This window comes from Phocoena phocoena, chromosome 2, assembly GCF_963924675.1.
Source record: "Phocoena phocoena chromosome 2, mPhoPho1.1, whole genome shotgun sequence".
Lineage (NCBI taxonomy): Eukaryota > Metazoa > Chordata > Mammalia > Artiodactyla > Phocoenidae > Phocoena > Phocoena phocoena.
This window is the reverse complement of record NC_089220.1, coordinates 99,058,457-99,080,526: the sequence shown is the minus strand read 5'-3', so window position 1 is coordinate 99,080,526 and position 22,070 is coordinate 99,058,457. Positions and strand designations below refer to the sequence as shown.

Below are 22,070 nucleotides of genomic sequence, written 5' to 3'. Positions count from 1 at the left end.
GATTTGTGTGGAGGTTAAATGGCATGATCTGTGTTAAAGCACTTAGTGTGTGGTTGTTATTACTCTCGTGATTTTTAGTGTTGTTATCATTCTCGTCATTATTATCTGTTCTACTGGAGTTTTTTTTTTTAAGTGAAATGCTGTACACTTTAAAATATGATTTAAAACATGATTCATTTTAAGGAGAGCTAGCAGGGGGACTTCCCTGGCGGTCCAGTGGTTAAGGCTACGCCTTCCAATGCAAGGGGTGCAGGCTCGATCTCTGGTCGGGGAGCTAAGATCCCACATGCCTCACAGCCAATATACCAAAACATGAAACAGAAGCAATATTGTAACAAATTCAATAAAGACTCTAAAAATGGTCCACATCAAAAAATAAATAAATAAATAAAGAGAGCTAGCAGTGAAAAAGGGATGTGGTCCTTTTAAAAAGGATTCTTTCTTATTAATATTTAATTCTTCTGTTATTCTTCACTTAGCTCTTGCCTACTTCATCTGGATTACCACCAGGTTGGGAAGAAAAACAAGATGAAAGAGGAAGATCATATTACGTGGATCATAATTGCAGAACTACTACCTGGATAAAGCCCACTGTACAGGTACCCTGCAATCTATCCATTAATGTGTTTTGTTACATAATTTGAAAGCTATGGAAGCTATTATGTCACTTTGTAGTATATGCTGGATGCTTCTAATTATTTTCTGATATTGGTGCTAATTGTCTGCCATTTCCGGCCGATCTCTAATATACATGAATCACTGCTTGTTATTATGTAAAACAAGTCCAATTGGGAATAGGAGGACAAAGTAAATGATCTGGTCCACTGGGTAATTGTGTAATTTGAATGGTTAAGATCATTATTTTGCTAAAAGATAATCTTGATGAATAGTATCTATCAAAGAACTTTGTCATGATGACACTTTGTCCTTGGCAACAGTGAGCGCCTTTTGTAATCTTTCCTTGCAAGCATTTAGGAAAATATTTTCTCTTATCACCATGCCTCTTATTGAGAACTTTCTTAAAACTGAAAGGTACAGGGAATAAGATAGTAAATACCGATTTTCTTAACACCCTGAATTTACCACCATTAACAAATCACCATATATGTTTCTAGACATTTTCTTTTTTAAAATAAAATCTGACAGATAAAACTAAATTCCTTGTAGCCAAGCACTTGACCCCACTACCCAGAGGGAACTACCATCGTGAGCTTGTTGGGGATTCTTCCTGCCTATTTTATGTACTTAATAGAGAGCTAAACAATGCAAAATGTTATTTATGTCCATGTGTCAAGTTTTGCAAAGATGTATTATATAATTCTAAATATTATTTTGCTCACCGTTGTTTTAAAACCCTATCATGTTGTTTTATATATAAATCCAGTGTATTTCTTTTAACTACTGCCTTATATTTCATCACGTGAATATATTACATTTCAGGTATGCATTTCTGTAGTATATGTTTGTCATTCATTTTGTCTTCCCAGCATTTGAACCCACTTTGTGTGTATGGGAAATTCCCACTCTATATGAGTCTTCTGGGTGAGCAAAGACAACCTTCTCCACTTGGCACTGCAGCTTCCCTTGCAACTAGGGCTAACAGACTGATGGTTAACCAGCATTCTTACTGCTCAAGAATCAGCTGAGAAATTATAAATTATTTTAAAAACAAACTTTGACAAAACACTGTATTGGAAAAATGAGCCTCCAATCTTTAGGCCTATTTATAATTGTGTGTGCTGTTTGCAGGTTAAGTTACCTTTTTAACCACAGCTATTTGTGTGTTCTCTATAAAACACTGCAACACGACTGAATTAACGTGCTAGACCACAGTGGAGACCAGTCAGCTACCGTCAAGCCAGGGTTCTTCTGCAGGCCCTCACCCACAGGCCCCCACGAGTGACGCAGCACAGCAGGTGACCCAGCCATCTGAAGTGGAGCGAGGATTCCTTCCCAAAGGCTGGGAAGTCCGGCATGCACCAAACGGGAGGCCTTTCTTCATTGACCACAACACCAAAACCACCACCTGGGTAACTTCAGTGCTCTCCAGTTTAAATTTATAACAACAGTAATAGTCTCTCATGTGTAGTCCTTGATAATCTTTAATTATACATTAATATACCCTACATTTCCTAGTCCTCATTTAGAGATAGGTTGAAATCTTAATGGGATTATTTCTATTCAATATGTTTATGCCTATTTTTAATATTTGGGGGGATTGTCATGGAGATACATTTACTTCCTGTTTGCAGTTTTGGGGTTTTTTTGTTTGTCTTTGTGGGTGTGTGTTTTTTTGGTCACACTGTGCAGCTTGTGGGAATCTTAGTTCCCCAACCAGGGATCGAACCCACGCCCCCTGCAGTGGAAGTGTGGAGTCCTAACCCCTGGACTGCCAGGGAATTACCATGTTTGCAGTTTTTAGCTCACTAGCCCTGAATACTGAGGAAGATATTTAGTCATAATCCTTTCCCTTTATATGAGGCTTATAGTTCCAAAGTACTTTTGAATCCATATCTCATAGTACCCAAAAAAACCTATGAGACTAGGTAGAATAGGTATTTTTATGTTAAGATAAGGCTTAAAGTTGTTGAGCAGTTGGTTCACCACTAACTGAAAAATTACTGAAAATCAGCAGCAGATGAAGAGATTTTGATTAATAAATTTGTTTAAAACACCAATATACCTAAATAAAACTAAAATTATACAATAAATGATTTAAGAAAATAATATTAAAATTATAATATACATCAGTAAATCCAAATAAATTAAATTTTGTTCTTTCTTTCAACAGTTTGAATTGCCTTTAATAACCTTTTGGCGCTTACCTTCCTATCTTTCAAAAATATTAATAAATTAACACCTTAGCAGCTAGGTGCCTAAAAGCATGATCAGGGCCTCAGAAATAACATGTGCTCCAGTTTTATGTCCCACTTTATTTAGAGAAGAGCCCTAAGTAGTGACACTGTCCATAAAGAGTGGGCAATATACTCCGAATGGTTTCTGTGAAAGAGGTAGTGAGTTAATACTGATCCTCCTCTGAGACCGGAGAACTGAATATTGTAGCCTGTGAGTGACAGATTTTAGACGAGAACCTGTTATTTCATAGAGTAAGCAAAAGAAATAAAAGTGATATCCATTGATATTAGAAAACATAGTAACAGATTGACTTTTGTGATTTTAAAGTTTGTGTGTGTGTATTGTTTTCTTTATTTACTCTACCAAAAAAGGAAGATCCAAGACTGAAAATTCCAGCTCATGTGAGAGGAAAGACATCACTTGATTCCTCCAATGACCTGGGGCCTTTACCTGTAAGTTTCTAGAACTGCTACCCATCTAACTTGGCTATCTCAAACATTTGTATTTTGGAATACAGTAGTTCTTTAACAACTATAATTAATAATATTGTTGAAGTGTTGATGTCTTCTACTAAGAATGGAATATGCAAATTAAATCAACCATATAACCAAATCTATTTCTCTGCCCATACATCGAAAACCATTTCCTAACATAATTGAAATATATTCTTCATTATAGCCAGGATGGGAAGAAAGAACTCACACCGATGGAAGAATCTTCTACATAAATCACAGTACGTGCAATGTGATTATTTTCATTACATTATCTTTTGCAGTATCGAATTTTGTACATGAGGATGGAGAACATCTTTTCTTCTCTCTCTCTTCAGATATAAAAAGAACACAATGGGAAGATCCTCGGTTGCAGAATGTAGCAATAACTGGACCAGTAAGTCTCTTTGTATCAGGATCGTCTGATGGGGTTGTCCGCTTACCTGTCTCTTCAAGGGTGTTTGATCAAGGACATAGCACTAAAGGTGTTGAGAGGAAAGCACATTTGCAGATCTCCCCTCTCCCCACCGCCCATACACCAGGTCTCAGTTATTTGAAAAGAGCATATAAAGTCATTATCCTTACTCTGCGTGGCAGCCTTGTGAAACCAGTGAGCCAGATAGTCAAATACTAAGGCAGTGGTCTGCCGTGCTCAGGCTGGTACTTGTCTGAAGAAGAAGGCTGGCAATCCTCAGGAGATCAAAGGAGCCAAAAGTGTATCTGGTGAGGAAGCAGAGAGCACCCTATCAACTCAGGGTCATGACTTGAACTTTTTGATTGAAATCGTTGTAAATACCGGTATATAAGACGTACTCACATTTAAGTACAATTATTACCATGTATGATGTTAACACTACTCTTGAGTCAGATTAACGATAGGAAAATCATTTTAATCTCTTTTATATAGCTTCTTCTTCCAACTTCAGTTTTTCAGATTTTAACTGTTTCCTAATTCACAAAAATAAGTAAAATTGAAGGTACAGTTCTTGTAGATTACTCTTCTGACTCCATGTTTAGTCTTTTAAAGTAGTGGATAAAAAAGGCAACTCCTCAGAGTTCAAACTAAAAGTATACTTTTCAAATTGCTCCTTTAATGAAGAAATCACTTTGAAAGCCTCTTTAGAAATGGAAATGTTCATTTCTAATATTTCTCTACTTGGAAGACATTTCCTGTTTCTGGCCTGTTGCATTTCAAGAGTATTGCATGATGAAAATTACAGCCATAGGAATTGCTGAATACAATTTTATCTTAAACAGAGAAATTAAAAACTTTTAAATTGTATATATGGTTTTTCTTTGAATTAAACTTTTCAAATATTCTCTTTTAATGCCTTTAACTTATGTTCATCAAATACCCAGAGGGGAGTTTTTAAAATTGTTCCAGAATGAAACAACTTAAACCTTCTTTACTTTTCCAAAATTTTCAACTCAAGGCAGTGCCCTACTCCAGGGATTACAAAAGAAAGTATGAGTTCTTCCGAAGAAAGTTGAAGAAGCAGGTTAGTGATACTTATAACGAGTTCTCAGGAACGATTGTCATATACACTGAAAGCATGGGAAATGCATTTTAAAAAGTAACAGAGAATTTATTCTATATATTAACAACTTTGAATAGTTTCTTTTAGGAAAGGATGTGTATTTTTTGAGTACCTGTAATATATGATTAGAGACCACAGTTATTTTATGTCTTTATTTTTCAATATACCTTGTAATATAGAAAAATAGTATTAGAAGTGTGCTTTTAAAGAGCTCTAACCTGGTTCCCTCGTGGGTTTGTGGGGTTTGGGTTTTGTAGAAACTAAGCAAGAGTAGCTCAGGAGATTATCCCCAGGCCTGGACTTCATTGTGTAGGAGGACTCTCTGGATTCCTTTTCTGCTTTGACTATTGTTTTCCAGTGTTAGTCATTCGTTATTTAAAGCTTCAAATATAATATATCTCTGCATAATTTGACAGTACAGCTGTGGTTGGAGCAGTCCTCTTATTGCTTGTCTCCTTCTGCTTACCAGAAATGTTCACTACTCTCTTTTCCATCACCACAAATTCATTATGTTTGGAACTAAACTCATCTGCCCATCTATTTCATTTCTGTTGGTGATGACTATTTTTTTTTAGTAATTTTTAAAAATTGATTGAAAGATTCTTTAAATTCCATAGTGCTTTAGTTTTCAAAGGTTTCACACACACGATTTCATGTAACTCCATAATAACCCTTCCCCCCAACTCTGTATTGCCCCTCCCCCCTCCCCTCTCCCCCTGGTAGCCACTAATTTGTTCTCTATATCTGTGAAGGTGATGCCCATTTTTTAATGCCTTTCTAATTTGCTCGTGCTTTTCCCCTTGCCCTGCAGTTTAGAAGTACTGCCACTAGGTGGCTATATTGGGTTACACTTACTTGCCTTCCAAGCCTGAAGCCTGCTTTTCCAGATTCAAGATGGTGGGTCTGTTTCCACAGATTTTCTCATCCTAAATTTAACAAAAAAATGAAATATGATAGTTTTTTAGTGCAGATATTTTATGCCTGAATAAAGCCCTAAAATGTCGTCAATGTTTTAAACTCATTTTCAATAATAATTTTATGTTAAAATCACTCAGAATTTGTTTTCTTAAAATTATTTGGGATTTTAAGTCTATTTTGAGTTACTTGTCTGGTAAATATTTTCATTCTTAATGACAGTGTACTGGTGGAATAGAAGCACTAGCTTCTCCATTTGCCAGTCTGAGCACTTACAAGCATGTTACAGTATCTAATGGTTGATGAGGCAACAGGTCACAGAACACAAAAACGATGATGAAAGCAGTAATATTTATTGAGCTTTCACTACATAGCAGACATTTTCCTTAACAAGTTACATGTATTATCTACGTGTAATCTCTACAATAACTCTATAAGGAAGGGACTATTATTGTCACATTTTAGATCTGAGGAAACTGAGGCTCAGAGAAATAAGGCAATGTGATCAAGTTCCATGGTTATTAGTGGCAAAGCCAGAAACGTACCAAGTGGTCTAGCGCCAGAGTCCATGCTCTTAAGCCACCTGACCTATCAGATTGGTGATTAAGAGAAAAAATTACCCAGAATGCAACAAAGATACATAAAAAGATTAAAATTATGAAAGAAAGCTTAAGAAGCATGAAGCTGTTCCAGAAAGAGAGACTGGAGAGCCTGAGAAAGAGGCTGAGACTCTGACTCCTCGGTTTAACAACATTTCCCAAGCAGGATTTAAAAAATAAAATCCCTATCTGGACACATCACAGCAAAAGAGCAAGATGGAGATGAAAATATCTAAATCAGTGCTCCAAAGCTTTGAGCTGTCTTTCACCTTTTCTTCTGCCTCATCCTTAACATCTCATTAGTTAGGAATAAGGGTGGCTCATCATTACTGAGATCACTGCATGCCTGGTATCATGTCAGCGTAAGAAATGCGTTATCCTAGTAAGCCCTGAAACAGCTCCCTGAGGGTCAGCATTGTTATCGTCCCTGTTTTATAGGTGAGGAAATTAAGCCTTTGAAAAGATGTGTGAGGTGAAGCCGGGACTTGAACACAGTGTCCCCTGACTCTAAAACCCATGCATGGTCCGCCACTTAGCTCAGAGGTGGAAATTTCTCCTTCAGCCCTCTCTTCGTTGCCACTGCTCACTCACATGGTCCATTCGTCTTCTCTCACACCGTCTGTTTCAGGGGTCTTTCACTGACCAGCACGTTTCTTGTCTCTATTTAAAAACACCCTTTACACTCGACGCCATCAGCCTCTGAGAACCCACCAGTCCGATCCTGTGGCTTCCTGCTCAGCAGCTCTTCCTGGTCAGCCTTCGCGCTGTCTACACTATGGCCTCACACTGCTTCTAAACCTTCTTGCACTCTAATCCCTCCTCTCCCTCCCCTCCTCCTTCTGTACCGTCCAGCTGTCAGATGGCTTAGACCCCTCCTGCATGCTGTTGCTCAGTCCCTGTCTCCCTTCCCCTCTTTCTTTTTTTGCAGTACGCGGGCCTCTCACTGCCGTGGCCTCTCCCGTTGCGGAGCACAGGCTCAGCGGCCATGGCTCACGGGCCCAGCGACTCCGCGGCATGTGGGATCTTCCCGGACCGGGGCACGAACCCGTGCCTCCTGCATCAGCAGGCGGACTCCCAACCACTGCGCCACCAGGGAAGCCCTCTCCCTTGCCCTCTTGAAGCCTCCTTGATTGTCTCACTTGCAATTAATAGCTCAGCCTTTTTGCCCACAAGAGCTTTGCTTCTATTTCTATTTTTAGCAATTTTCCTACTCTTTTAAATCTCAGAATTAGTAACATTTACATTTGTTTCTCACACACACACCAAATTATAAACTCCTTGAGAAAGTGACCACATCTTATGCCATGTTTTTATTCCCTTTTCCTCCCATCTCTGCCCCCGCTGCGATACCTACCTAGCATGGACCTAGCCCAGAGCGGGCCTTCAGTAAATGCTTGCTGAGTTACCTGCACTGTTTGCCTAGTGCCTAAAATTCTAAAATTCCTTTTCTCCAATCTTACCACTTTTTAAAATTGCACAAGCACCAGAAGAAACTGATTATGTTATGCTTATATTGCTTATATAAACTGCTTGTATTATTATTTTTCTATAGGACTTTCTACTTTTCTTAAATATGAGTGTGAAATTGATTTTTTTTTCCCCTTAGAGCTAACTCTCTTTTTGAAGTTACAGAATATTTATAGTATGTTTTCTTTTCATGGTTTCCATTTGAACGTTGCACACAAAGCACTCAAGAATAAAATATTCAGATATATGTCTATGTAATTTACAAGGTCTGCCTAAAAGCATAGTTATCTACATTTGTCATATAAGCAAAGTATGTACAAAAGATGCGTGAGGCAACAGAGCTCATTCACTAAGAACAGAGAGTCAGGAGCTAAGACGTTCTTAACTTGTATCTTTAGTTTCTTCACCCATAAAATGAAGACAATAATAGTAGCTTCTTCATAGTGTTGTTATGAGGAGTAAGTGAGTTAACCCATTAAAATGCTGGGAACAGTACGGGCACAGTCTGTAAATGTTAGCACCTGTTAATGAGTGAAGCGGGCAGGCTCCAAGGAGGAAACCTGGAGGGCAGGGAAGAACCCTGAGCCAACAGGCACACAAGTAGCAGGCAGTGGCTAGACTGACTGCAGGTCACAGAGTGGTCTTCTTCATTGGATCTTAAGATGGAAAGAACTGTTCATGAAGTGCCTTCACGTGAGCCTTATTACTACCATCAGTAGCTGCTTCTTCAGATGTGAAAATCAGAAGTCTATGTAATTAAGTGACTAGAGAAAATGCATGAGTGCTTTCATACTGTGGAGGAAATACAGACAATATACCTAGTTCTTTTTTCCCTGAAAAAGGATCTTGGGCACAGGGTAGAATACAATGAATTTTATAACGTTCATGAGAGAAATGTGTCATCTTGTTGAATGGATTTAAACCATTCGTCTCTCTTCTCTGGGTTTTCAGAATGACATTCCAAACAAATTTGAAATGAAACTTCGCCGTGCAACTGTCCTTGAGGACTCTTACAGGAGAATTATGGGGGTCAAGAGAGCAGACTTCCTCAAGGCTAGACTGTGGATTGAGTTTGATGGCGAAAAGGGACTAGATTATGGAGGAGTCGCCAGAGAATGGTTCTTTCTGATTTCGAAGGAAATGTTTAACCCTTATTATGGGTTGTTTGAATATTCTGCTACGTAAGTACCTTTACAATGACTGTATACAGAAAGAAAATCACGGTTTTGAAAGTAACAGAGTGATGTGATGCAAGGAAAATGTATATCACAATGTGTCAGAAAACGGAGACTGTAACTAATGTTTCAGAAATAACTTTTTAAAATTGTGGTGAAATATACATAACAAAATTTACCATTTTTATCATTTTAAGTACATAGTTCAGTGGCATTAAGTACAATACATTCATTGTTGTGTAACCATCACCACCATCCATCTGCAGAACTTTTTGATCATCCCATACTGAAACTTTGTACCCTTTAAACACTATCTCCCCCATTCCCTGGCATTAACCGTTCTACTTTCTGTCTCTCTGAATTTGACTATTCTCAGTACCTCATATAAGTAGAATCATACAGTATTTGTCTTTTTGTAACTGACTTCATTAGCATAATGTCTTCAAGGTTTTACCCATGTAGCAGCATGTGGTAGAATTTCCTTCTTTTTGAAGGCTATATAATACCCCGTTATGTGTATCTACCGCATTTTGTTTATCCATTTGTCTTTCAATAACATTTTGGATTGTTTCCACCTTTTGATCAAAATGACTATTTTTAAAACCATTAAATCCAATGGTGTAACATGGTTCTAACAGAGGTAAACAACTCTGAAAAGAGGGAGATGATTTACCGTTATTTGTCCTATTAAAATTTTTGTATGAAATATAGAAAGGAACATTCAAATGTGGTTATCTTTACAGGGATAATTATACCCTACAGATAAATCCCAACTCTGGATTGTGTAATGAAGATCACCTCTCTTACTTCAAGTTTATTGGCCGGGTAGCTGGGATGGCAGTTTATCATGGCAAACTGTTGGATGGTTAGTATTAAGCCTAAAACTTTTTTTTTTAATGTAATTATCTGATTTCTTTCACTTGGTAATCATTTTGAATATATTTGATTTTTTACAAGGCTTTTTCATCCGCCCATTTTACAAGATGATGCTGCACAAGCCAATAACACTTCATGATATGGAATCAGTGGTATGTCTTTTTCACTTATAAAGTATGATAGAACAGGCAAATGAATATTTTACAGGCTTACCTTTTAATAATGAAAAAAATCAATAGATGTGCCAAAATACAAATGAACATTTTTCCCCAACATTTTATTATGAAAATTTTCTAACGTATAAATGAAATCGAAAGTATCTTACAATGGCTATGTGCGTGTCCACCACCCAGATTACACAATTGACTTTTTATCTATACTCACTTGTCCACACCCCCATCCATCAATCCATCCTGGTTTTTTTGATGCATTTCAAAGAAAGTTGCATATATCAGTAAACGTCTCTCTAAATACTTCAACGTGTTATACATCAGTTTTATGCAGCTCTTGCATCAGTATTTGAATTGTGATTTTTTGTGATGAACGGCATATGTTTTCAAAATGGCAGTCCAAAAGCAAGGCCTTGAGATTAGGCTACTACAAAGAAACAGAAACCCAAGAAAAAGGTTGGCTTGTAGGAGAGCACCAGAATCACAACTAACTGCTGAACAAGCATCGACAGGAAGGCACTGGAACTCACCAAAAAAGATACCCCACATCCAAAGACAAAGGAGAAGCCGCAATGAGATGGTAGGAGGGGCACAATCACAGTAAAATCAAATCCCATAACTGCTGGGTGGGTGACTCACAAACTAGAGAACACTTATACCACAGAAGTCCACCCACTGGTGTGAAGGTTCTGAGCCCCACGTCAGGCTTCCCAACCTGGAGGTCCGGCAAAGGGAAGAGGAATTCCTGGAGAATCACACTTTGAAGGCTAGTGGGATTTGATTGCAGGACTTTGACAGGACTGGGGTAAACAAAGACTCCACTCTTGGAGGGCACAAAGTAGTTTGTGCATCGGGACCCAGGGGAAGGAGCAGTGACCCCATAGGAGACTGAACCAAACCTACCTGCTAGTGTTGGAGGGTCTCCTGCAGAGGCGGGGGGTGGATGTGTCTCACCGTGAGAACAAGGACACTGGCAGCAGAAGTTCTGGGAAGTACTCCTTGGCATGAGCCCTCCCAGAGTCCACCATTAGCCCCACCAAAGAGCCCAGTAGTCTCCAGTGCTGGGTTGCCTCAGGTCAAACAACCAACAGGGAGGGAACCCAACCCCACCCATCAGCAGACAAGAAGATTAAAGTTCTGCTGAGCTCTGCCCACCAGAGCAACAGTCAGCTCTACCCACCACCAGTCCCTCCCATCAGGAAACTTGGACAAGCCTCTTAGATAGCCTCATCCACCAGAGGGCAGACAAAAGAAGCAAGAAGAACTATAATCCTGCAGCCTGTGGAACAAAAACTACATTCACAGAAAGACAGACAAGATGAAAGGCAGAGGGCTATGTACCAGATAGAGGAACAAGATAAAACCCCAGATAAACAACTAAATGAAGTGGAGATAGGAAATATTCCAGAAAAAGAATTCAGAATAATGATAGCGAAGATGATCCAGGACCTCGGAAAAAGAATGGAGGCAAAGAATGAGAAGGTGCAAGAAATGTTTAACAAACACCTAGAAAAATTAAAGAACAAACAAAACAGAGATGAACATACAATAACTGAAATGAAAAAAACACTAGAAGGAATCAATAGCACAGTAACTGAGGGAGAAGAACAGATAAGTGACCTGGAAGACAGAATGGTGGAATTCACTGCTGCAGAACAGAATAAAGAAAAAAAATGAAAAGAAATGAAGACAGCCTAAGAGACCTCTGGGACAACATTATACGCAACAACATTCGCATTACAGGGGCCCCAGAAGGAGAAGAGAGAGAAAAAGGACCTGAGAAAATATTTGAAGAGATTATAGTCGAAAACTTCCCTAACATGGGAAAGGAAATAGCCACCCAAGTCCAGGAAGCGCAGAGAGTCCCAGGCAGGATAAACCCAAGGAGAAACACGCTGAGACACATAGTAATCAAATTGGCAAAAATTAAAGACACAGAGAAACTATTGAAAGCAACAAGGGAAAAATGACAAATAACATATGAGGGAACTCCCATAAGGTTAACAGCTGATTTCTCAGCAGAAACTCTACAAGCCAGAAGGGAGTGGCATGATACACTTAAAGTGATGAAAGGAAAGAACCTACAACCAAGATTACTCTCCCTAGCAAGAATCTCTGTCAGATTCGATGGAGAAATCAAAAGCTTTACAGACAAGCAAAAGCTAAGAGAATTCAGCACCACCAAACCAGTTCTACAACAAATGCTAAAGGAACTTCTCTAAGTGGGGAACACAAGACAAAAAAGGACCTACAAAAACAAACCCACAACAATTAAGAAAATGGTAATAGGAACATACATATCGATAATTACCTTAAACATGAATGGATTAAATGCTCCAGCCAAAAGACACAGGCTCACTGAATGGATACAAAAACAAGAACCATATATATGCTGTCTACAAGAGACCCACTTCAGACCTAGGGACACATTCAGACTGAAAGTGAGGGGATGGAAAAAGATATTCCATGCAAATGGAAATCAAAAGAAAGCTGGAGTAGCAATACTCATATCAGATAAAGTAGACTTTAAAACAAAGAATGTTACAAGAGACAAGGAAGGGCACTACATAATGATCAAGGGATCAATCCAAGAAGAAGATATAACGATTATAAATATATATGCACCCAAGACAGGAGCACCTCAGTACATAAGGCAACTGCTAACACCTCAGTACATAAGGCAACTGCTATAAAAGAGGAAATCGACAGTAACACAATAATACTGGGGGACTTTAACACCTCATTTACACCAATGGACAGATCATCCAAACAGAAAATTAATAAGGAAACACAAGCTTTAAATGACACAATAGACCAGATAGATTTAATTGATTTTTTTTTAAACATCTTTATTGGGGTATAATTGCTTTACAATGGTGTGTTAGTTTCTGCGTTATAACAAAGTGAATCAGCTATACATATACATATGTTCCCATATGTCTTCCCTCTTGCGTCTCCCTCCCTCCCACTCTCCCCATCCCACCCCTCCAGGCTGTCACAAAGCCCCGAGCTAATATCCCTGTGCCTTGCGGCTGCTTCCCCCTAGCTATCTACCTTACTACGTTTGTTAGTGTGTATATGTCCATGACTCTCTCTCGCCCTGTCAAAACTCACCCTTTCCCCTCCCCATATCCTCAAGTCCGTTCTCCAGTAGGTCTGCGTCTTTATTCCTGTCTTACCCCTAGGTTCTTCATGACATTTTTTTTCCTTAAATTCCATATATATGTGTTAGCATACGGTATTTGTCTTTTTCTTTCTGACTTACTTCACTCTGTATGACAGACTCTAGGTCTATCCATCTCATTACAAATAGCTCAATTTCATTTCTTTTTAAGGCTGAGTAATATTCCATTGTGTATATGTGCCACATCTTCTTTATCCATTCATCCGATGATGGGCGCTTAGGTTGTTTCCATCTCCGGGCTATTGTAAATAGAGCTGCAATGAACATTTTGGTACATGACTCTTCTTGAATTTTGGTTTTCTCAGGGTATATGCCCAGTTAATTGATATTTATAGGACATACCATCCAAAAACAGCAGATTACACTTTCTTCTCAAGTGTGCATGGAACATTCTCCAGGATAGATCACACCTTGGATCACAAGTCAAGCCTCACTAAATTCAAAAAAAATTGAAATCATATCAAGCATCTTTTCTGACCACAATGCTATCAGATTACAAATCAATTACAGGGGAAAAAAATGTAAAAAACACAAACACATGGAGCCTAAGCGGTGCATTACTAAATAACCAAGAGATCACTGAAGAAATCAAAGAGGAGATCAAAAAATACCTAGAGACAAATGACAATGAAAACATGACGATCCAAAACCTATGGGATGCATCAAAAGCAGTTCTAAAAGGGAAGTTTATAGCTATACAAGCCTACCTCAAGAAACAAGAAAAATCTCAAATAAACAGTCTAACCTTACACCTAAAGGAACTAGAGAAAGAAGAACAAACAAACCCCAAAATTTGCAGAAGGAAACAAATCATAAAGAGCAGAGCAGAAATAAATAGAAACAAAGAACACAATAGCAAAGATCAATAAAACTAAAAGCTGCTTCTTTGAGAAGATAAACAAAATACATAAACCATTACCCAGACTCATCAAGAAAAAGAGACAGAGGACTCAAGTAAATAAAATAAGAAATGAAAAAGGAGAAGTTACAACAGACACTGCAGAAATACAAAGCATCCTAAGAGACTACTACAGGCAACTCTATGCCAATAAAATGGACAATCTGGAAGAAATGGACAAATTCTTAGAAAGGTATAACCTTCCAAGACTGAACCAGGAAGAAATAGAAAATATGAACAGACCAATCACAAGTAATAAAATTGAAACTGTGATTTAAAATCTTCCAACAAAAAAAATTCAGGCCCAGATGGCTTCACAGGTGAATACTATCAAACATTTAGAGAAGAGCTAACACCCATCCTTCTCAAACTCTTAGAAAAAATTGCAGAAGAAGGAACACTCCCAAACCCATTCTATGAGGCCACCATCACCCTGATACCAAAACCAAAGATACTCAAAAAAAGAAAATTACAGACCAGTATCACTGATGAATATAGATGCAAAAATCCTCAACAAAATACTAGCAAACAGAATCCAACAACACATTAAAAGGATCATACACCATGATCAAGTGGGATTTGTCCCAGGGATGCAAGGATTCTTCAGTATACGCAAATCAATCAATGTGATACACCGTTTTAACAAATTGAAGGATAAAAACCATATGATCATCTCAATAGATACAGAAAAAGCTTTTGACAAAATTCAACACTGATTTATGATAAAAACTCTCCACAAAGTGGGCATAGAGGTAACCTACCTCAACATAATAAAGGCCATATATGACAAACCTGCAGCAAACATCATTCTAAATGATGAAAAACTGAAAGCATTTCCTCTAAGATCAGAAACAAGACAAGGATGTCCACTCTTGCCTCTATTATTCGACATAGTTTTGGAAGTCCTAGCCACGGCAATCAGAGGAGAAAAAGAGATAAAAGGAATACAAATTGGAAAAGAAGAAGTGAAACTGTCACTGTTTGCAGATGACATTATACTATACATAGGGAATCCTAAAGAGGCCACCAGAAAACTACTAGAGCTAATCAATGAATCTGGTAAAATTGCAAGATACAAGATTAATGCACAGAAATCTCTTGCATTCCTATACACTAATGATGAAAAATCTGAAAGAGAAATTAAGGAAACACTTCCATTTACCATTGCAACAAAAAGAATAAAATACCTAGGGGACAAAAAACCTGTATGCAGAAAACTATAAGACACTGTTGAAAGAAATTAAGGATGATACAAACAGATGGAGAGATATACCATGTTTTTGGATTGGAAGAATTAATATTGTGAAAATGACTATACTACCCAAAGCAATCTACAGATTCAATGCAATCCCTATCAAATTACCAGTGGCATTTTTTACAGAACTAGAACAAAAAATCTTAAAATTTGTATGGAGACACAAAAGACCCCGAATAGCCAAAGCAGTGTTGAGGGAAACAAACGGAGCTGGAGGAATCAGACTCCTGGACTTCAGACTATACTACAGAGCTGCAGTAATCAAGACAGTATGGTACTGGCACAAAAACAGAAATATAGATCAATGGAACAGGACAGAAAGCCCAGAGATAAACCCAAGCAACTATGGTCAACCTATCTATGACAAAGGAGGAAAAGATATATAATGGAGAAAAGACAGTCTCTTCAATAAGTGGTGCTGGGAAAACTGGACAACTACATGTAAAAGAATGAAACTAGAACACTCCCTAACACCATACACAAAAATAAACTCAAAATGGATTCGAGACCTAAACATAAGACTGGACACTATTAAACTCTTAGAGGAAAACATAGGAAGAACGCTCTTTGACATAAATCACAGCAAGATCTTTTGTGATCCACCTCCTAGAGTAATGTAAATAAAAACAAAAATAAACAAATGGGACCTAATGAAACTTAAAAGCTTTTGCAAAGCAAAGGAAACTGCAAACAAGATGAAAAGACAACCCTCAGTATGGGAGAAAATATTTGCAAATGAATCAACAGACAAAGGATTAATCTCCAAAATATATAAACAGCTCATGCAGCTCAATATTAAAACAAACAATCCAGTGAAAAATGGGCAGAAGACCTAAATAGACATTTCTCCATAGAAGACATATAGATGGCCAAGAAGCACATGAAAAGCTGCTCAACCTCTCTAATTATTAGAGAAATGCAAATCAAAACTACAATGAGGTATCATCTCACACCAGTTAGAATGGGCATCATCAGAAAATCTACAAACAACAAATGCTGGAGAGGATGTGGAGAAAAGGGAACCCTCTTGCACTGTTGGTGGGAATGTAAATAGATACCGCCAGTATGGAGAACAGTATGGAGGTTCCTTAAAAAACTAAAAATAGAATTACCATATCACCCAGCAATCCCACTACTGGGCATATACCCAGAGAAAACCATAATTCAAAAAGACACATGCACCCCAGTGTTCATTGCAGTACAATTTACAATAGCCAGGACATGGAAGCAACCTAAATGCCCATCTACAGATGAATGGATAAAGAAGATGTGGTACATATATACAATGGAATATTACTCATCCATAAAAAGGAACGAAACTGGGTCATGTGTAGAGACATGGATGAATCTAGAGACTGTCATACAGAGTGAAGTAAGTCAGAAAGAGAAAAACAAATATTGTATATTAACACATATATGTGGAACCTAGAAAAATGGTACAGATGAACCGGTTTGCAGGGCAGAAATTGAGACACAGATGTAGAGAACAAACGTATGGACACCAAGGGGAGAAAGTGGTGGGGCGGGGGGTGGGGTGGGGCGGCATGGTGGGATGCATTGGGAGATTGGGATTGACATGTATACACTGATGTGTATAAAATGGATAACTGATAAGAACCTGCTATATAAAAAAATTAAATTTTTTTAAAAATGTATTATACGTATATTCCCTAGTGGATTAAAAAAAAATGCTCACCAAAGAAGGCTTATGCAAGGAATCAAGAAGTTGATGACTTATTTTGACCACCTGAAGTGGCAACCTGGGTCCATTAAAAAAAAAAAAGACACATGCACCCCAATGTTCACTGCAGCACTATTTACAATAGCCAGGTCATGGAAGCAACCTAAATGCCCATCTACAGATGAATGGATAAAGAAGATGTAGTACATATATACAATGGAATAGTACTCAGCTATAAAAAGGAACGAAATTGGGTAATTTGTCGAGACGTGGATGGATCTCGAGACTGTCATACAGAGTGAAGTAAGGCAGAACGAGAAGAACAAATATTGTATATTAACACATATATGTGGAACCTAGAAAAAGTGGTACAGATGAACCATTTTTTGCAGGGCAGAAATTGAGACACAGGTATAGAGAACAAACATATGGACACCAAGGGGGCAAAGTGAGGGGTGGGTGGTGGTGTGATGAACTGGGAGATTGGGATTGACATATATACACTAATATGTATAAAATGGATAACTAATAAGAACCTGCTGTATAAAAAATAAATAAAATATAAAAATTAATAAAAGAAACTGAAACCCAAGGATTAAATCCTTGACTATAACTTTGTAACCTACACTGAATAGCATCACACAGTGTGTGAACACATGGATTCTGAGACCTCGTCTGTGTTACCAAGTCCCATTTTTGTGATACATTATTTGTGTGAACAGTATAATTCTTCATAAATCATAAAATTGCACAGTTACTGGCATTGGTTAACTGAAGTTTTGTATTTAATTTGAGATTTTTCTTCAACTTGGGGCAGATATAAATAACGGCCTCCTCAGAGCTGCTTAAACACTTCAAACACAGTCTTACAGGCCATGTGAAACAGGTGTTGAGTGCTCCTGAGTATTCACGGCAGTTAGGATTCATGTCAAAACTGACCCTTTAACTGGCTAATAAAATCTGTACCTCCACTACTTCCAGAGTTAGACTTCGAAACTTTTAAGCAGGCACCACGCTATTGATATATGCACTTATACTTACTGGTCATTCATCTCTTTGTAATACTTGTGTGTGTGTGTAAAAGATGTCCAACTGACCGTTTCATCTTTTGTCCAATTATTCAGACCCTCAGCATACTTTCTCTGCAGATTCAGGTATCTTCTTTCTATACACAAATTTTAAATATGCAATCTTTCCCATTTAGGATAGTGAGTATTACAATTCACTAAGATGGATTCTTGAAAACGATCCAACAGAACTGGACCTCAGGTTTGTCATAGATGAAGAACTTTTTGGACAGGTTTGTAAATTTTGATTAATTAAAATGGTACATAAATTGTGGAACTTTAGAACTTAAGTTTAATAACTTAAGTGAAATGTTATAACTTAAGTTTAGATGTTAACTAATGCATGTACTTAACATATTTCTGCACTCTATTTTTAAATTTATTTTCCAGTAACGAAAGCTGTCTCTCAGAAAGAATTTCTTCTTCTTTAACATTTGACTCATTCCATATTTATTTTAGTAAAACTAATATTTCAAGTTTTCTTAGCTTTTGAATGGATTTAATTTAAAACACCAGGTTTCTGGTATAACTATCATATTTATACTTAATTTTTTTCACTAAAATAACATATCAAGGTATCATGCTTAATTTTAGACCCATCAACATGAGTTGAAAAACGGCGGATCAGAAATAGTCGTCACCAATAAGAACAAAAAGGAATATATTTAGTAAGTATTTTGTTGTAAGTATTTTACTCTATTTAGTAAATTATTGGAAACAATTTTATACTTCTTTCTGGGAAGACTCTTTGTACCTTCTTTCTCTTACCCCAGAGTCAGAGCCTCAGTGTTCTTTTTCTCTTTCTGTAACCATGTCATATTACTCACTCACGTTCATGTTTTTGCCTTGGGCTTAGCTAGTCTTTATTTTTTGTTTCTAACCAGAATACATGTACCTTAACAGTTTTTCTTGTTTCCTGTGAAAACGATGAAATGTTTTGTTTCTTTTAGTCTTGTAATACAATGGCGATTTGTAAACCGAATCCAGAAGCAAATGGCTGCTTTTAAAGAGGTACTCATTTTGTTTCCTCTTTGATAACTTCAAAGTACAGTCCGTACATTTTAAATATTGGGCCTTATCATGTCAGAGAAAAAGTAGTATATTACTTTTTAAAACCATTTAAAATTCATTTTCATACTGACAAAATATTAAATGAATAGATGTTGAGTTAAAACGCAATCATTCAAGAAATCCATGCAATAAACAGTCCTCCTTAACATGGATCCCCCTCAGCTTTCCCAGTCCCACTCCCCTCACCTTAAGTAACCTTGGGTGAACAAAGGAACAAGAGTGCTAGAGGGATGGTGGAATATACTATTTGTTTCTTTTCCTAAATGGGGTCACATCATACATGTTGGTTTGTGACTCACTTTCTTCTCTTATCAAATACTTATTGGAGGTCTTTACCTGTCAAGATATATAGCGACCTTTCTTTGTGGCTGCCTTTTATTCATACTCTAAATTCATAAGTTACTTAAACTTGCCAATTGATAGACATTTAGGCTGTTGTCAGGGCATTCATTTCCTAAGCTAACTAAAAGTCTTCTGTTAAATACTTATCACATACTTTTTCATTTATTCAACATTGAGCACTGACTGTGTCTGGTGCTATGCGAGAGGCAAAAAGACATAGGTCCTGCTGTCAAGGAGCAGAGACTCTAAAGGGGGAAATGGACAGAGGGAAGCCTGCAGTACTAGGTGAGCAGAGAAGAGAGGTAGAAACCAGAGCAGAGAGAGGTGGAGGCGGGAGAGGGGAGGGCTCGAGGGATCGGCCAGCCACAGAGGAAGAGGAAATGGAATTCTAAGCAGAGGGAGCAGCACCTGTGAAGTGTGGCAGTAAGACAGACTGGGCACACGTTAGAGAGAATACAAGCCATTGCTGTACTGGGTGAGAGGATGCAAGAGGTGAAATTAAGCCTGGAGAGATGGGGAGAACCAGATGATGGGGGCCCTGTTTGTTCGGAGTTTTCTCTGAAGTCCAGTGAGGGAAGAAGGTGGCATTAAAGGCTATTAACCATAGAACACCAGGATTCAATGTATTGATACATTTTGGTCAGATCATTCTGGAAGTGGTATGTAATGAGCTAGAGAGGGCAAGACGAGCCGCAGAGGCTAGTTGGAAAGTGCTGCAGTCATCCCGGGGAGAAATGGTAAGGACAGTGGGAAGAAAGCTGTGAGTGGCTCTCAGGAAGGGAGATCTATAGCTTAGGGTGATTTAAAGGATAGAGATCTGAGGATCCTCTGCATGTGTGTAGTGGAGGTGTGGACTAAACAAGATGGAAAATTCAAAAGAACAGTAAGAACGGTGAGAGTGGATGGCCACACGTGGGGATGTGGGAACACCAAAATTTAAGGAACGGACAGGAGAAACGGAGACATCAAAGGAAATCAGCAAAGGCAGACAGACATAGGAGGAAAACCATCAACAACAGCAGAGTTTCAAGAACAAAGGTGTTGTCAACAATATCGTAGTGCAGAGAAGTCAAATAAGATAGGGAACTAAAAAGCATGTAGTAGACGTAGCTGCAAAGCTGTCTTTGAGTTTCTCCAGGACACCTTCAGGGAAGCATTGATGAAGAGGTCAGATTGCAGTGGTTGAGGGATAGATGGGGGTGAGCGAGGGGATTTGGAAATGCGTAGTAACACTGTCCAGAGCGTGGAAAGCAGAAAGAGGGGCTTGCTTTCTTGTTTTGTTTTTAAGGTAGATAAGGCTTGAACAAATTTAGATGCATCAAGACTGAGCTAATAAAGGTTTAGTGATGACATCCTTGAGGAAGCAGATGAAGCACAGAGAGGGAGTGGTCCCTCTCTCCACAGCAGTGGGGAGGAGGCCCTCGTGGATGTCGGTGCTGGTTGGTATGTGGCGATGCAGAAGGTTGAGGGAATTCCATCCTGCAGAATTGCCTCTATTTTCTCTCTCAAGTAGAAATTATCTGCTGTAAAGAAGGGGTGACATGGAGGAAGAGGAGGCTTAAAAATTGTGGGGAAGTTTTAAAGTAGCCACTTCGAGGAATCAGTGAGAGAACCGACATGTATACTTTCTTGCCAACGCTGAAATGTCAGTTAAGAGCCCATGAATGTCTAGTGGAAGAAGACGAAGTATGGGATTGTCCATTGACCCCGCTGACCAGGATTTTAAATATATTCTTTCTACTAGGGATTTTTTGAACTGATACCACAGGATCTCATCAAAATTTTTGATGAAAACGAACTAGAGGTAAGAAATATTGTTCATATCTTAAAACAGGACTTCTGTTCCCATTATTTTTCATGTCTACAGTTTGACATTTCTTATTATGTAGCTTCTGATGTGCGGCTTGGGAGATGTCGATGTGAATGACTGGAGAGAACACACAAAGTACAAAAATGGCTACAGTGTAAATCATCAAGTCATCCAGTGGTTTTGGAAGGTAATGGAAAGCTTCTATTTTCATAAATTACTTTTCAGTAGATTCAGTCATATTTAACTATACTAGTGGATCACATAGAGATATGACAAAAACTATATATAGTCCTGCCAAAATTATCTTTGATTTTGTACTGTATACGTTTACCTTCTGGAATAGGGTTCCAACCTCCATACATATTTTTAGATACGTAAAATGTGCAGAATGTAGTAAGCGGCAGTGACAGCTGAGATAAGCACTTGATTCCTTTCTAAAGTTGGGACTCTTCAAGGGAACTTGTAATAACCTGCAGTGTATTCTCTGGGACTCCTGCATGGCTCCTTGGAATGTGATTTTCCATCTTATACAGAAATGTGTATGCTACTCAATAATACCAGTAAATAACAATTTTTTAAAAGCCGTGAGTCACATCTGAGAGGAAATGTTGTCACTTTATTAGGCTATAATCCCATTCTAAAGAGTTACCGTGTAGCCTTGGAAATGAAGTTTCA

General features: G+C 38.1%; 1 protein-coding gene across 5 annotated transcripts in view; it reads left to right on the top strand.

The window, feature by feature from the left end:
* NEDD4 (NEDD4 E3 ubiquitin protein ligase) overlaps positions 1-22,070 on the top strand; it is a 134,249-nt gene that overhangs the window by 103,251 nt on the left and 8,928 nt on the right. For all 5 annotated transcript variants that reach the window (XM_065871230.1, XM_065871229.1, XM_065871228.1 and 2 more), the window contains 14 exons: positions 480-599; positions 1,827-2,030; positions 3,228-3,308; positions 3,535-3,589; positions 3,686-3,744; positions 4,781-4,846; positions 8,818-9,047; positions 9,785-9,906; positions 9,999-10,069; positions 18,310-18,405; positions 18,767-18,840; positions 19,123-19,183; positions 21,330-21,389; positions 21,475-21,582. In XM_065871230.1, the coding sequence (XP_065727302.1) occupies positions 480-599; positions 1,827-2,030; positions 3,228-3,308; positions 3,535-3,589; positions 3,686-3,744; positions 4,781-4,846; positions 8,818-9,047; positions 9,785-9,906; positions 9,999-10,069; positions 18,310-18,405; positions 18,767-18,840; positions 19,123-19,183; positions 21,330-21,389; positions 21,475-21,582 (1,407 nt within the window). The remainder of the gene's footprint in view (positions 1-479; positions 600-1,826; positions 2,031-3,227; positions 3,309-3,534; positions 3,590-3,685; positions 3,745-4,780; positions 4,847-8,817; positions 9,048-9,784; positions 9,907-9,998; positions 10,070-18,309; positions 18,406-18,766; positions 18,841-19,122; positions 19,184-21,329; positions 21,390-21,474; positions 21,583-22,070) is intronic.